General features: G+C 53.6%; 1 protein-coding gene across 1 annotated transcript in view; it reads right to left on the bottom strand.

The window, feature by feature from the left end:
* Positions 1–269: 269 nt before the first annotated feature.
* The window catches only part of RBM19 (RNA binding motif protein 19), a 59,627-nt gene continuing 48,009 nt past the window's right edge, over positions 270–11,887 (bottom strand). The window contains exons 23-24 of the mRNA XM_061465793.1: positions 9,071–9,191; positions 270–368 (exon numbers count right to left, since the gene is read on the bottom strand). Of these exons, the coding sequence (XP_061321777.1) occupies positions 277–368; positions 9,071–9,191 (213 nt within the window). The 3' untranslated portion in view covers positions 270–276. The remainder of the gene's footprint in view (positions 369–9,070; positions 9,192–11,887) is intronic.

The raw sequence follows: 11,887 nt of genomic DNA, 5'->3' as shown, positions 1-11,887 counted from the left end.
CCCCTGCAGCACAGCAAACCCTGGGCAGCACACACACACACAGGCAGTGCGGGCACTCACTTCCACACAGAGCCCAAACTGAGCCCACATCCAGGCTGTACCCCCTGAGGCCATGACTAGGAGCCTGCAGGGTGAGTGGGAGCAGGGGCAGGATGGAAACCCTGACCCTTTGCAGTGCTGCCTTCTCCTCCTGGCACTGCTGACCCTGCAGCAGCCCATTCTGACCTTTAGGGCCAGCGTTGCCCGCCCCTGCCCTGGTACCCACCTCACCAGATGCTACATGGCCTCGTCCTTGTTGCTCTCCTCCTCTTCCAGATGCTCCAGGATTTCCTTCAAAACCTCCGACTTCTTTCTCTTCTTTGGGGATTCTGTCCAGGCCCAGGGGGTAGCGAAGGGGATAGAGGAGAAGAAGAAAAGCAAAGATTAAAACCTGGGCTACCTCAAGGCCCCTTCATCCCCCTCTCTGGTAAAGCCACTCCACTGTCATCTACTTCTCCTCACCATTCAGGACACCATGGCTGGAGGTGTGACTCCATACCTACCACCCATGCTTTGCAGGAAGCACCCAAACAGGCTCCTTGGTGATGCCAACCCTTCTCGTTGACCCCGATTCACCCATTCCCTGTCCAAAAGCAACGTCTCTTGGTGGTCAACACCAAACCTAGACACCAGCCTTGGTTCAACAATGCTCTTAGCAGCACACAGACCTACCAACATCCTTGCTGAGACATCTGATTGCTGCCTGGCCCTGCAGCCCACCTCGGCTGGCAGTGCATGAAGGTGAGAGGCCAGCTCATGCCCAACGACAGCAATGCCCTTCCTTTGCTTCTCCTGCCCCACACCAACAGCACTGTCCTGTGACCCTCCCAGCATCATCCGGGCCCCTCACTACAAGAGAGACATTGGAGAGGGGTCAGAGAAGGGCAATGCAGCTGGTGCAGGGCCTGCAGCACAAGGGTGATGGGGAAGGGCTGAGGGACCTGGGGGGTTCAGTGTGGAGAAGAGAAGGCTCAGGGGGGACCTGATGGCTCCCTACAAGTGCCTGACAGGAGGATGGAGCCAGGAGGGGCTGGGCTCTGCTCCCAAGGAACAAGGGATGGGACAAGAGGAAATGGCCTCAAGCTGCACCAGGGCAGGTTTAGATGGAGCTGAGGAACAATTCCTGCCCCAGAGGGTGCTCAGGCATTGGAACAGGCTGCCCAGGGCAGGGCTGCAGTCACCGTCCCTGCAAGTGTTCACACCCCGTGGAGACGAGGCCTCAGTGCCATGGGTTAGGGGTGGCCTTGGCAGTGCTGGGGTAAAGAGTGGACTGGATGAGTTAAAGGTCTCTTCCAACCTAAATGATTCCATGATTCTATGGTCACACCCCTGATACCACTGCGTGCACATCCCTCCCTATTGATGCTCTGCCTGCACCCAAGGGAGCATCGCAACAGCATCAGGGGCGACACCACCATTTGGTCCCTGTCCTGAGGCTGAAGTCGGCTCTGCCTCCTCTTCCTCTCCACAGGGAAGCAGTGCTCTCCCCCTTCTTCCCCCTAAGCCAGCAGCTCTGGCTTGCAAGCAGCACATGGAGAACAGCTGTTTAAATCCTGCTTTCAGACATCAAAAGCCTCGCTGGGTTTCTCAAACAAACAAACATACCATAGGACTAAAGAAAAGGTGTAAAATAAATAAATGGAACAAGCTGTGCATTTTCTTTTAGTATTACAGCTGCTGCGGGAGATAAACAACAAGCAAATGTCACAAAACATCAATACAGAAGAAATTAACCTGACAAAAGCTCACATCCCACCCCCCCCCCCCCAACAATTCCCAACAATTTTGCATTTCTAGAGTTCCCATCTAATGATTTTAGTTTCCAATTAATTCCTTGTCAGAGAGCCAGAACCTGCCTCCATCCCCTGGGGGCTGCAGGGATGCGGGTGCTGAGCTCAGGGGAGATGAGGCAGACCACAAGGTGCTACCCCAAGTACCTCCGGTGGCTCTTCCCAGTTCAATCACCCATAGGCACAAGGGACAACCCACTGCCAGCACAGCAATTCTCCCTCCCCTTCCCTCTGCCCTCCCAGCTCCGTGTCAAGCCTCATGGTCAGGGCTTGGAAATGGCATCAGATGTGGTCCCAGCTCCCAAATCCATAGCAGGGAAGAGAGTGCCTCCCACTTGACACTCCTTCAGGTCCTGAGAGCCTGCACGGAGATGACGATGGGGTTGCACAGGGGAGGGGGTGCTGGATGACGGATGCTGGATGGATGCTAAGCGAGCATCCCTAAACAGTGCAGTGCATCCATGGGACTGGTCCCGCGTGGAGATGAGGAGGGGGTTGCACAGGGGAGGGGGTGCTGGATGACGGATGCTGGATGGATGCTAAGCGAGCATCCCTAAACAGTGCAGTGCATCCATGGGACTGGTCCCGCGTGGAGATGATGAGGGGGTTGCACAGGGGAGGGGGTGCTGGATGACGGATGCTGGATGGATGCTAAGCGAGCATCCCTAAACAGTGCAGTGCATCCATGGGACTGGTCCCGCATGGAGATGATGATGGGGTTGCACAGGGGAGGGGGTGCTGGATGACGGATGCTGGATGGATGCTAAGCGAGCATCCCTAAACAGTGCAGTGCATCCATGGGACAGGTCCCGCATGGAGGTGATGAGGGGGTTGCACAGGGTGGATGAGGGATGCTGGGTGCTAAGGGTGCATCCTTAAGCAGTGTGGTGCACCCATGGGACCCTGGCAAGAGGCTGGCAGGGCAAAAGGCCCCCACCACACACTCCAGATCGACCAGCTCAGCTGCAGCACTGCTGGGGAGCACTGGGAGCATCCCCCCCCATCTTCCTAATAAAGAGGAAAAGGGGGAAAAACCCCAACGCAGGAGGGTGGGGAAGAGAATTGCTTCGACTTCCGTTGTGCTGCTCCAAGCTGGTTAAGGTTTGCCCGCTAAGGATCCCATTTGCTTCCTTTAAACAAAAGGCAAAGCCGGCAGGGGTGGGCCGGGAGGGGGATTACCACGGGATTAGAACATGGCAGGGTTGTGGATGCCACGCTAATCCTGCGGGGTTTGACTCTCCGGCTACAGCATGTGTTTGCATTAGTTACAGATGCTCTCTGAGAGAAAAAGAAAGCTGTAATAAAAGAAGAAAGGAGAGAAAAGGAAGCCCAAAATGCTGGGAGGTGAGGCTGTAATGCAGCCCAGAGGCAAAAGGAGCAGTTGGGGGTCTGCGGCTCAAAGGAGGAACAACCTGGATAAGGGGATGGGGATGAGGAAGACTCTTCGCGCCCCACCAGGGAGTGCACGGTTGGAGCCTGCCCTCCCCTGCAAACCCTTTGCTTCCAGCCAACAACGGAATAACCAGGGCCAAGCTGCAGTGGGGCTCTCGGAAACGCTCTCACCACTGAAATACAGTGCCCCCTCCTCACCCACCCCTCTCATCCACCCACCCCGCAGCCTCCGCATCCCCTCTTTCCACCCCATCCTTCCTATCAGGAAAACCAAACCAACCCCACAAGTCCTGCCTTCCCCTGCCTGAGCCGAATTCCCCATCTGTCAATGTAATGCTTTGATCGATGGGAAGGAGCAGGCCCGGCACAGCTGGTTTCCCAAGTTAGGCCTGGCAGGATCCCGCCAGCCCCGCTGCTGACGCCCGGGTGCAATGTTTGTGAAGCACAGAGAACACAAGTCAATAGTAATTTAGCTGGATTGGGAGCAAGTGCCTTCCCTGCACGGACTGCGGGCTCCCGGGAGACAGGGAGCGCGCGCACGCCGAGGGGATGGCTGCTCTGCTCGCGTGTCTTAGACAATCATAGAATCCCAGCCTGGGTTTGGGTTGGAAGGGACCTTAAAGCTCCTCCAGCTCCAACCCCTGCCACAGGCAGGGACACCTTCCACTGGAGCAGCTTGCTCCAAGCCCCTGTGTCCAACCTGGCCTTGAACACTGCCAGGGATGGAGCATTTACCCCTTCTTTGGGCACCCTGTGCCAGCGCCTCACCACCCTCACAGGGAAGAGCTTCTGCCTTAAATCCAACCTAAATCTCCCCTGTTTCAGTCTGAACCCATCACCCCTTGTCCTATCACTACAGTCCCTGAAGAGCCCCTCTCCAGCACCCTTGTAGCACCCTTCAGACACTGGAAGCTGCTCTGAGGTCAGCACACGGATGGGTTAGTGTCTGCTGCAGTAAGTCAGCAGGGGAGGGCTGGAAGTGCTGGTTATTGCAATATTAAGATAATTTATAGATACAGCCCCAAGAAAGAGTTTTTAAATACATTTTGCAAAGCAAACAGGCAACAATGTCAGCCCTAAAACATGCTACTTGAGATGCAACTCTAATAACCGCATCCTTAGGTGGTACAAGCATCAGTCATGTCAAACTCCAGGCAGACTCTCACCAGTATCTATCCCTTAGGTTGTATTTGATTGGGTAAGGATCATAGAATAGTTAGGGTTGGAAAGGACCTTTTATGAAGTCTCTTTCTACACCTAATCGTTCCCCCTTTGGGGGACAAGAAAACCTACATCTCCTGCAAACATTCTATGCCAACTGGAAAACAACCTTATTTGTAATATTCATGGTGTAGACAGGGGGAAGGAGGATGGAAGAGGATGCTCTGAAACAAACAGTTAATTGGAACTTCCTGCATGGATCTAATGGGATAGATTTTAAAGGAGCCTCATTTTCAGCAATTGCCAGAGCTCTAATCTGTGAAAATGTGGCCTTCAGACACTGGAAGCTGCTCTGAGGTCTCCACGCAGCCTTTCATCCCGCAGCAAGGCTTGCCAGGATGGAGCTGCACCTGCAAACCATCACCCTGTGCTGGGAAAGAGAGGGAAGAAAAGGGGGATGGAGCTGTTCATACGCCTTTCATGGGCCACTCAGCCCAGGGCTGGCACGTTCAGCTGCAGGACTGGGATCCCTTCATCACTGCTGGTTTCAAAGATGTCAGTGATCCCTGTTTTCCAAAGGGAGGATCCTCCTCCCCAAATGAGGACCAAGATGCTACTGGTGGCAGGGTTTGTGCATCTCTCACTGCTCTGATGTAGTGTTTGCCATCACCCCGCTCCACATGACAGGCTGGATTTAAGGCCAATCACTGGTCAACCTCTCCATGGCTTCTCTTATCTAGCCCAAGAGTAGATAAGTCTCTTTATCCACAGCAGCCTCCAAATGTCCCCCGTCTCAGGCTCTTCATCCACCTTAGCATCACAGAGTGGTTTGGGTTGGAAAGGACCTTAAGATCACCCAGTTCCAACCCCCAATCCAGGCAGGGACACCTTCTAGTACACCAAGCTGCTCCAAGCCCTGTCCAACCTGGCCTAAAGCAGGTCCCACAACTAACAACCCCTGGTGGGGTGCAATTAGAACTCCACAAAGAGTTGTTTCTTGGTTCAATAAGACCCTCCTGCCTCTGGATGAACAAAAGGTCCACTCAGAAAAGAGCAAAAAGCCTTAAATCTCTTACAGACTGTGCTTGGAGGCAGGAGGTGTAGGGCTGCAGCCCCAGCATCAGTGCTGGGCTGTGCCTCCCTCCTGACAGCATCACTGAAAGCATTATCTGGCAGGCAGTGGCCGGTTCTGGGGTCCTCACCGTCTCCCGGAACATTACAAAGACTCAGAACAAGCCATAAAGAATGACCTGCAAACAACACAAAATGGGAAGGATGCCCATTCTGGTTTATTGCATCTATTAGATCTACTGAAAAGATAGCTCAGAAGTGGCTTGATTGCCATGATGAACACCTGCACAGAGCAAAGATTTCGGAGCCCAGACCTCTCTTTAACCTAACAAATAAAGCAGGGTGAGACCTGGGAGCTGGAAGCCAAATCTCTATAAATGATGCTGAGAAATAAGGAGCATGATTGTAGTTGGGAGTAGTCAGTGGTAGGACACATCTAAGCCAAAAACGATGGGGGTGACACTGAGCCGCTGGGTGAGGGGTTCCGGGTGCTGCTCCTCAAGACACCAGCCTGAAAGACCAAGGTGACTCTTTCAAAGCTGCTGTGATGCACTGAGATGGAGCAGGATGAGCTCATGGCTCAAGTGAACCTTGCCATCAAACCCAGGTCACTGCACTGTCCCCACTGGACCCCAGTGATAACAACCCCCAGGCCTTACAGCCATCTTCTCACCTCTGGTATCGCTCTGCAGCCTCTCCTACACATAGAGCCACCATGTGCTAACCATGGAAACATCTGTGCATCGCTGCTGTGCCTGCAGCTAGCCAAAAACTTCAGGGAAAAGAGGAAATGGAAGCAGAAAAAGAAGGAACTTTTCAACACACCCCAAATCCAACTGCATAGAGCTTGGGGGGATTGTGTCTGAAAGCCCCGCGAGATGGGCAGGCTCAGTCCTTTATCCTGCTGTAACTCTTTCCTCACCCCTCTGCTATGTGTAAAGTCCTTGGTATGCTCTCTGGTTGCTTTCATTCCTGTGGAATAACCAGGAAAAGGGCCAGGAGCAGCAGAAGCCAAGCATTAGTTACCCTGTACCGAATAGCACAGTGCTGCCCACACGGCTTGATACAGATGACACTGCTGCTACAGCAAAACCAGCCTCTCCAAACAGGAGCTTGTGGTGCTGGTCCCCAGGTCCTAAAGGATCACAGAAGACTTTTGAGAGAAAGCAAACACAGAAAAAGCCTCCCATAGGATGGCAATGCTCAATGCTGGGAAGAAAGTTAGGGCAGGAAACAAGGAATAGGCTGATCTGGATGGTGGGATAAGACCCACCCCGTCCACAGGTATCTGCCTCCACATCCTGCTTCTCAGATGCTGGGCTTGGCTTGGGGAGCGACAAGAGGACAGCAGCAGCAGGTTTTGGTGGCAAAGAACAGTTGAAGACACCAGGGACCTTGCTCTTGACTCTGTTCACTAAGCCTTCAAGATCCCAAATTATCTTTTCTCTCCCATTCCCATCTTGGTCCTTCTGACCTGAGATAAGGGACCTTTGCAACCTGCAAAGTGGTGGGAAGACCCTGACAAGTCTCCCACTGAGGTGGGAGAGGAAACTTATTGGGACATCCATGAACAGTATGGGGATGTCTGAGCTGCTCCTGTGCCTTATGGGCAGAGGAGGATAGTGTGGGGTGGAAATGGGTATCAGGAAAAAGCGAGCTTGGTTCCTGCTCGACAGAGGCCATTCTGCATCACCAGTGAAATGAGATGTGAGGTCTCAGCCCAGCTCCTCAGTAGGCTGCAGGGGCAGGGAGGACTCAAGGCAGGGTGACAATGGTGCATGCTCCATCCTCTCCAACCCAGCTCCAGGTGGGAAAAATCAACCTCTGGCTACACTGGGGAGGAAACACAAAGGAGCATCCCCACGGGGGCTGAAGGCAGAGCGGTAGCTGAAGCTTTCCCCTCTCTATCACTATCACAATTGCTTTTCACACACCCACAGCAAAAGGGATAGGGTGCAGCTCCCTTCCCTCCTCAGGCTGCTGTGCATCCCTGCCAAAAACCCCTTGAAATCAGGAGAGGGCACTTCCCAAAGAAAGAAAACCCCACCATGGAACTCCAGCCTGCCAGTGCAGGGTGGCGCTGCCAAGACCTCATCCCCGTGCCCACCAGTGTGCCCCAGACAGGCTTTGTTATGGAGATGTGCTCCTGGCAGATCTCCTTCTGCTGCAGGATTAGCTACCAGCAGTTCTGCAGCAGAGGATGTGTGTGTGCACCACGCAGGGCTCAACTCATTGGATGTTATTTCTCTCCCCTTGAGATGGGCTGGAGCGCAGTGATGACTGCTGCCTGCAAGCACATTCTCAGTCCCTAAAGATGGGGAGTGATAACCTTGCTCCTGGAGTCCCTGCAGCTCCAAGGCTGCATTCCTCCTGGGATGTGCAAATGCTCTCCCACGTGCTCCACCTTGGTGAAGAAGACCCCACACAAGGGGGCTGGAGCAAATGCAGACTGCAACCAGGAGCAAGCTGAGCCTGGGGAAGGTGGGAGGTGACAGAGCTCACAGACAGCATCTGCTGTGAGTCTGCAACTACCAGAAAGCCTGGTTTTGTTCCTCCTGGATTAAGCAGAGTAGAAAGGGGGAAAGGAGATCCTGAGTATAAAGTGGGGTACATGAGACATCATATTTGCTACCTTCTGCACCCAGGTGGAGATTTGCATCACTGTGATCAAGCACTGGGCTCTGGGTGGGCACATCCATCCCCTGCTGCTTCACACATGCCCCCAGCAGCACAGCTCTGCACCCAAGCTACTGCCCATGCCTGGGCACTGCTGTGCTCCTTTTTGGCACCACACTGGAGATCAGTCCATAGATTCCAGCACATCCCACTTTGCCCCACACCTCTCCAGTTATACCCACTCTCCACCCTTCCACCACCAAAGGGCAAGCTTCCCAGCCTGTAACAACCAGCACTGAGCACACCATTTCACAACCAGGAGGCTGGGTCCCTCTGGAGTCAGGCTCAGTAAATAAGCAAGACTTGCTGCACTTCCATCCACAGCCCCACATCTGCTTATGCCAACCCCCAGGATGATGGGTATGTGTGTGCTGGAGAAGGGAGGCTAGGAGGGGATGGAGGAGGAAGAGCATTGATCCCCAGCTTAGCCCTCCAGCCCAGGGGAGCCCTTCCTACATAAATATTTGCCAAGCAATGCATTTGTGCCTGTCAATGGCTGTCAATAGGAGCCTGCAGTGCTGTTATCTGCCGAGCTGTCATTCTCAGGAACCTGATCCAAACGGCCCTGTCCGTGTCTCAACTGATGGCCAAGTTATTCATCCCTTTGCATGGGTCAGAGCGTGGTCCCCAACTACAGAGCACCCCAGGGTGCATGCGGATGGAGTGAAAGCATCGTGGCTGGCAGGAGGCATCGAGGTGCCTCTGCACTACCAGCACACAAAGAGTTAATGGGCTCACATCCACACAGAGAGCTGTCAGACAAAGCCATGGCCTGGATGCCTCCTGCTTCCCCCTGCATCCTCAGGCTCCAGCATCTCCCTGCCAGCTCTGGCAAGCTGGTAGTGGCAGGGAAAGGGCTTGCGTGGACCAGCAGCATGTGCCAGATGGGATTGTGCCAGGCAGGGATGTAGTGACAGCCCAGAAGGATGCTGCTGCCTTACCATGGAAATAGTCTGATGTTTTCCGTCTCAGGGCTTCCACTGTCTCCTCTTTGTCTGCCCACTCCAGGACCAGCCTCCGGCCATACAAGTGTGTGCTGTGGCACAGGGCGTTGAATGCTTTCTGCAGAGTTAATAGGGAAAAAGAAGATCAGAAGGGAGAAAATAAAAGCAAGCTCATATGAGACAAAGCGAGGATGTCCCTCCCCCTGCCCTGAATCTGAAAGGCCTCCAGAGAACATCCTGCTTTGCTCTGATGGGGCAAGGATTCATCTCCATCAGTGGCTTTGACTCAGTCATTTATCTTCTCCATACTTGCAGCAGAGCAAACACCCACCACCATTCCTGCAGGCTGCTGCTGCTCACCAGGGAGCAGGCTCAAATCCAGCCTAGCAAGCAGCTCAAGGCTGGCTGCAGCCCTGCATCACCCTGGGACCACACCTGAGCTGGGCTGAGGATGCTTGGGGCAGCATAAGTGGGTCAACTGCAAACCAGGGCTGGGATTAAGTCAGGTCGTGAGCCCTGCAAACTCGCATCTTTGGAACAAATATGGCAGCTGTAGGACCACAAACACATCCTGACTGCCATGAGGGATGTGTCCTCCCATCCTGAGCACCACAGGAACATATCCCAATGTCCATCAGGGATGTGTCCTCCCATCCTGAGCACCACAGGAACATATCCCAATGTCCATCAGGGATGTGTCCTCCCATCCTGAGCACCACAGGAACATATCCCAATGTCCCTCAGGGATGTGTCCTCCCATCCTGAGCACCACAGGAACATATCCCAATGTCCATCAGGGATGTGTCCTCCCATCCTGACCACCACAGGAACATATCCCAATGTCCATCAGGCATGGGTCCTCCCATCCTGAGCTCCAAAGCTGTCCTGGAGAAGCCCAGACCACAGGAACATAACCTGCTGTCCATCAGGGACGTGTCCTCCCATCCTGAGCACCACACGAACACATCCCGCTGTCCATCAGGGATGTGCCCTCCCATCCAGAGCTCCAAAGCTGTCTTAGAAAAGCCCATTTGATAAACAGCAATTCTGAACCACTTCTGCATCCCCAAATAACACATCTCTGGGCAGAGGGGCCTCTCCTGCAAGAGGCTTTGGTTGCCCAAACCACTCCTCTGCAGGCAGGACCCTGCCTGAGCTCCCTGGTTACAAACCTCAACCAAACATCCCCCATTTCCAGTGCCAGCACTCAATAACCTCCATTTCCCCCTGCTTCTGACTCCCTTTCACTCATATAATTCCAGTTGACTATAAGGAAGAGAAACATGGAGCACCAGCTCCTTGGGGCCGACCCCATTCCTGTCCTACAGGCTGCAAGCTTGGCTGGTGCTTTTGCACCTACAGCTGGGTTTATTTGCCACTGCTGGTGTTTTAAAAGCCCATCTTCCAATTAGCACAGCAATGTGTTGGCTTAACTAAGCACTCAAGGGGAGGTGGCAGTGGGCAGCTGTGCTGGCACCAAGTTATTGCCAAAGCCTGGCAAACAACTGCAGCTCCAATCACTGGATCTCATTTGTTAATTTATACTCCTTAAGTGCTCACCTCCCATAGCACAAAGGAAGAGGAAGGTTGGAAGACAAGCAGAGAGCCCCAGCATCCCCGCTGCACTCCACAGCAGGTCATGGAGGAGGGCAATCCATGCTGAACGTGTCCATAGTCACAGTGTAACGTGTGGTGCGTGCTGGGCTCTCGTCCTCCAAGCCGCTTGCTCTGCCATGTCCTCATCTGCCCAGCTCAGTTTGGGATGAGGCATCCTCTGGTTTTGTTGGCAGCAATGGGAAAGGTCACGGAGCAAGAAGGAAGCCAGATGTTGCCATTAAGTTGTACTGCATAGAATAAACCCGCTGGGAGAGATGCATCTGCCAGCAGCCTGGGGACATGGGCACTTCCCAGCCAAATGCACTCCCAAAGTGAGCTGGTGTGTACCCAGGAGAAAGCAAAGCTCAGGATGCCAGGGTGAGATCACAGGAGAGCCTTTCAGCCCACTGCTGCTCCAGCCCATGCAGGAAAGGAGGAGAAGCCACGTCTTTCAGGTGAAACACCTGCAGAGTCCTGCATCCAGCTCTGGGGCAGCAGCACAAGAGGGACATGGAGCTGCTGGAGTGAGTCCAGAAGAGGCCACGAGGATGCTGTGAGGGCTGGAGCAGCTCTGCTCTGGAGCCAGGCTGAGAGAGCTGGGCTGGGGCAGCCTGGACAAGAGAAGGCTCCTGAAGGGGAGACCTGAGAGCAGCTCCAGTGCCTAAAGGGGCTGCAGGAAACTGGAGAGGGGCTTGGGACAAGGGATGTAGGGACAGGCCAAGGGGAATGGCTTTAACCTGCCAGAGGGGAGACTGAGATGAGCTCTTAGGCAGAAGCTCTTCCCTGTGAGGGCGGTAAAGGGTTTAAGGTCCTTTTCAACCCAAACCAGTCTGCGATTCTACAATTAACCATGTGAATGTCACTTCCTTTAGAAGCAAGCTGTACCATAAAATTCAGCTCTGCATTGCTCTGAGAGGAATAAAGACTTCTTCAGGACTCAAAAACAGAGAAACCACCCACAATTTAAAATACAAAAGGATGAAGGGGACAAACGCCACCCCCATACATCCACACTGCTGGAAATAGGAGGAAATTTGCCACTGCTGCTATTCCAAATGAAAGGATAGGTAGGGAAAAAGCACATTTTAATCACACGAGCAATACGACATGAGGACAAACAGGTTGGCTTCCAAAGACAGCACTGGGTGGCCAGGTTTGTTTAGCTGTACCTGAATAAGAACCCTGGCAAACCTCCTCACAGGTCTCTTCTGCTTTCCA

The sequence above is a fragment of the Pezoporus flaviventris genome, unplaced genomic scaffold (genome assembly GCF_033815535.1).
Source record: "Pezoporus flaviventris isolate CSIRO_AGI_PZ_B2104156 unplaced genomic scaffold, CSIRO_AGI_Pfla_v1 ptg000041l, whole genome shotgun sequence".
Classification (NCBI taxonomy): Eukaryota; Metazoa; Chordata; class Aves; order Psittaciformes; family Psittacidae; genus Pezoporus; species Pezoporus flaviventris.
The sequence above is the reverse complement of the archived record's forward strand: the minus strand, read 5'-3'. Positions and strand labels throughout refer to the sequence as shown.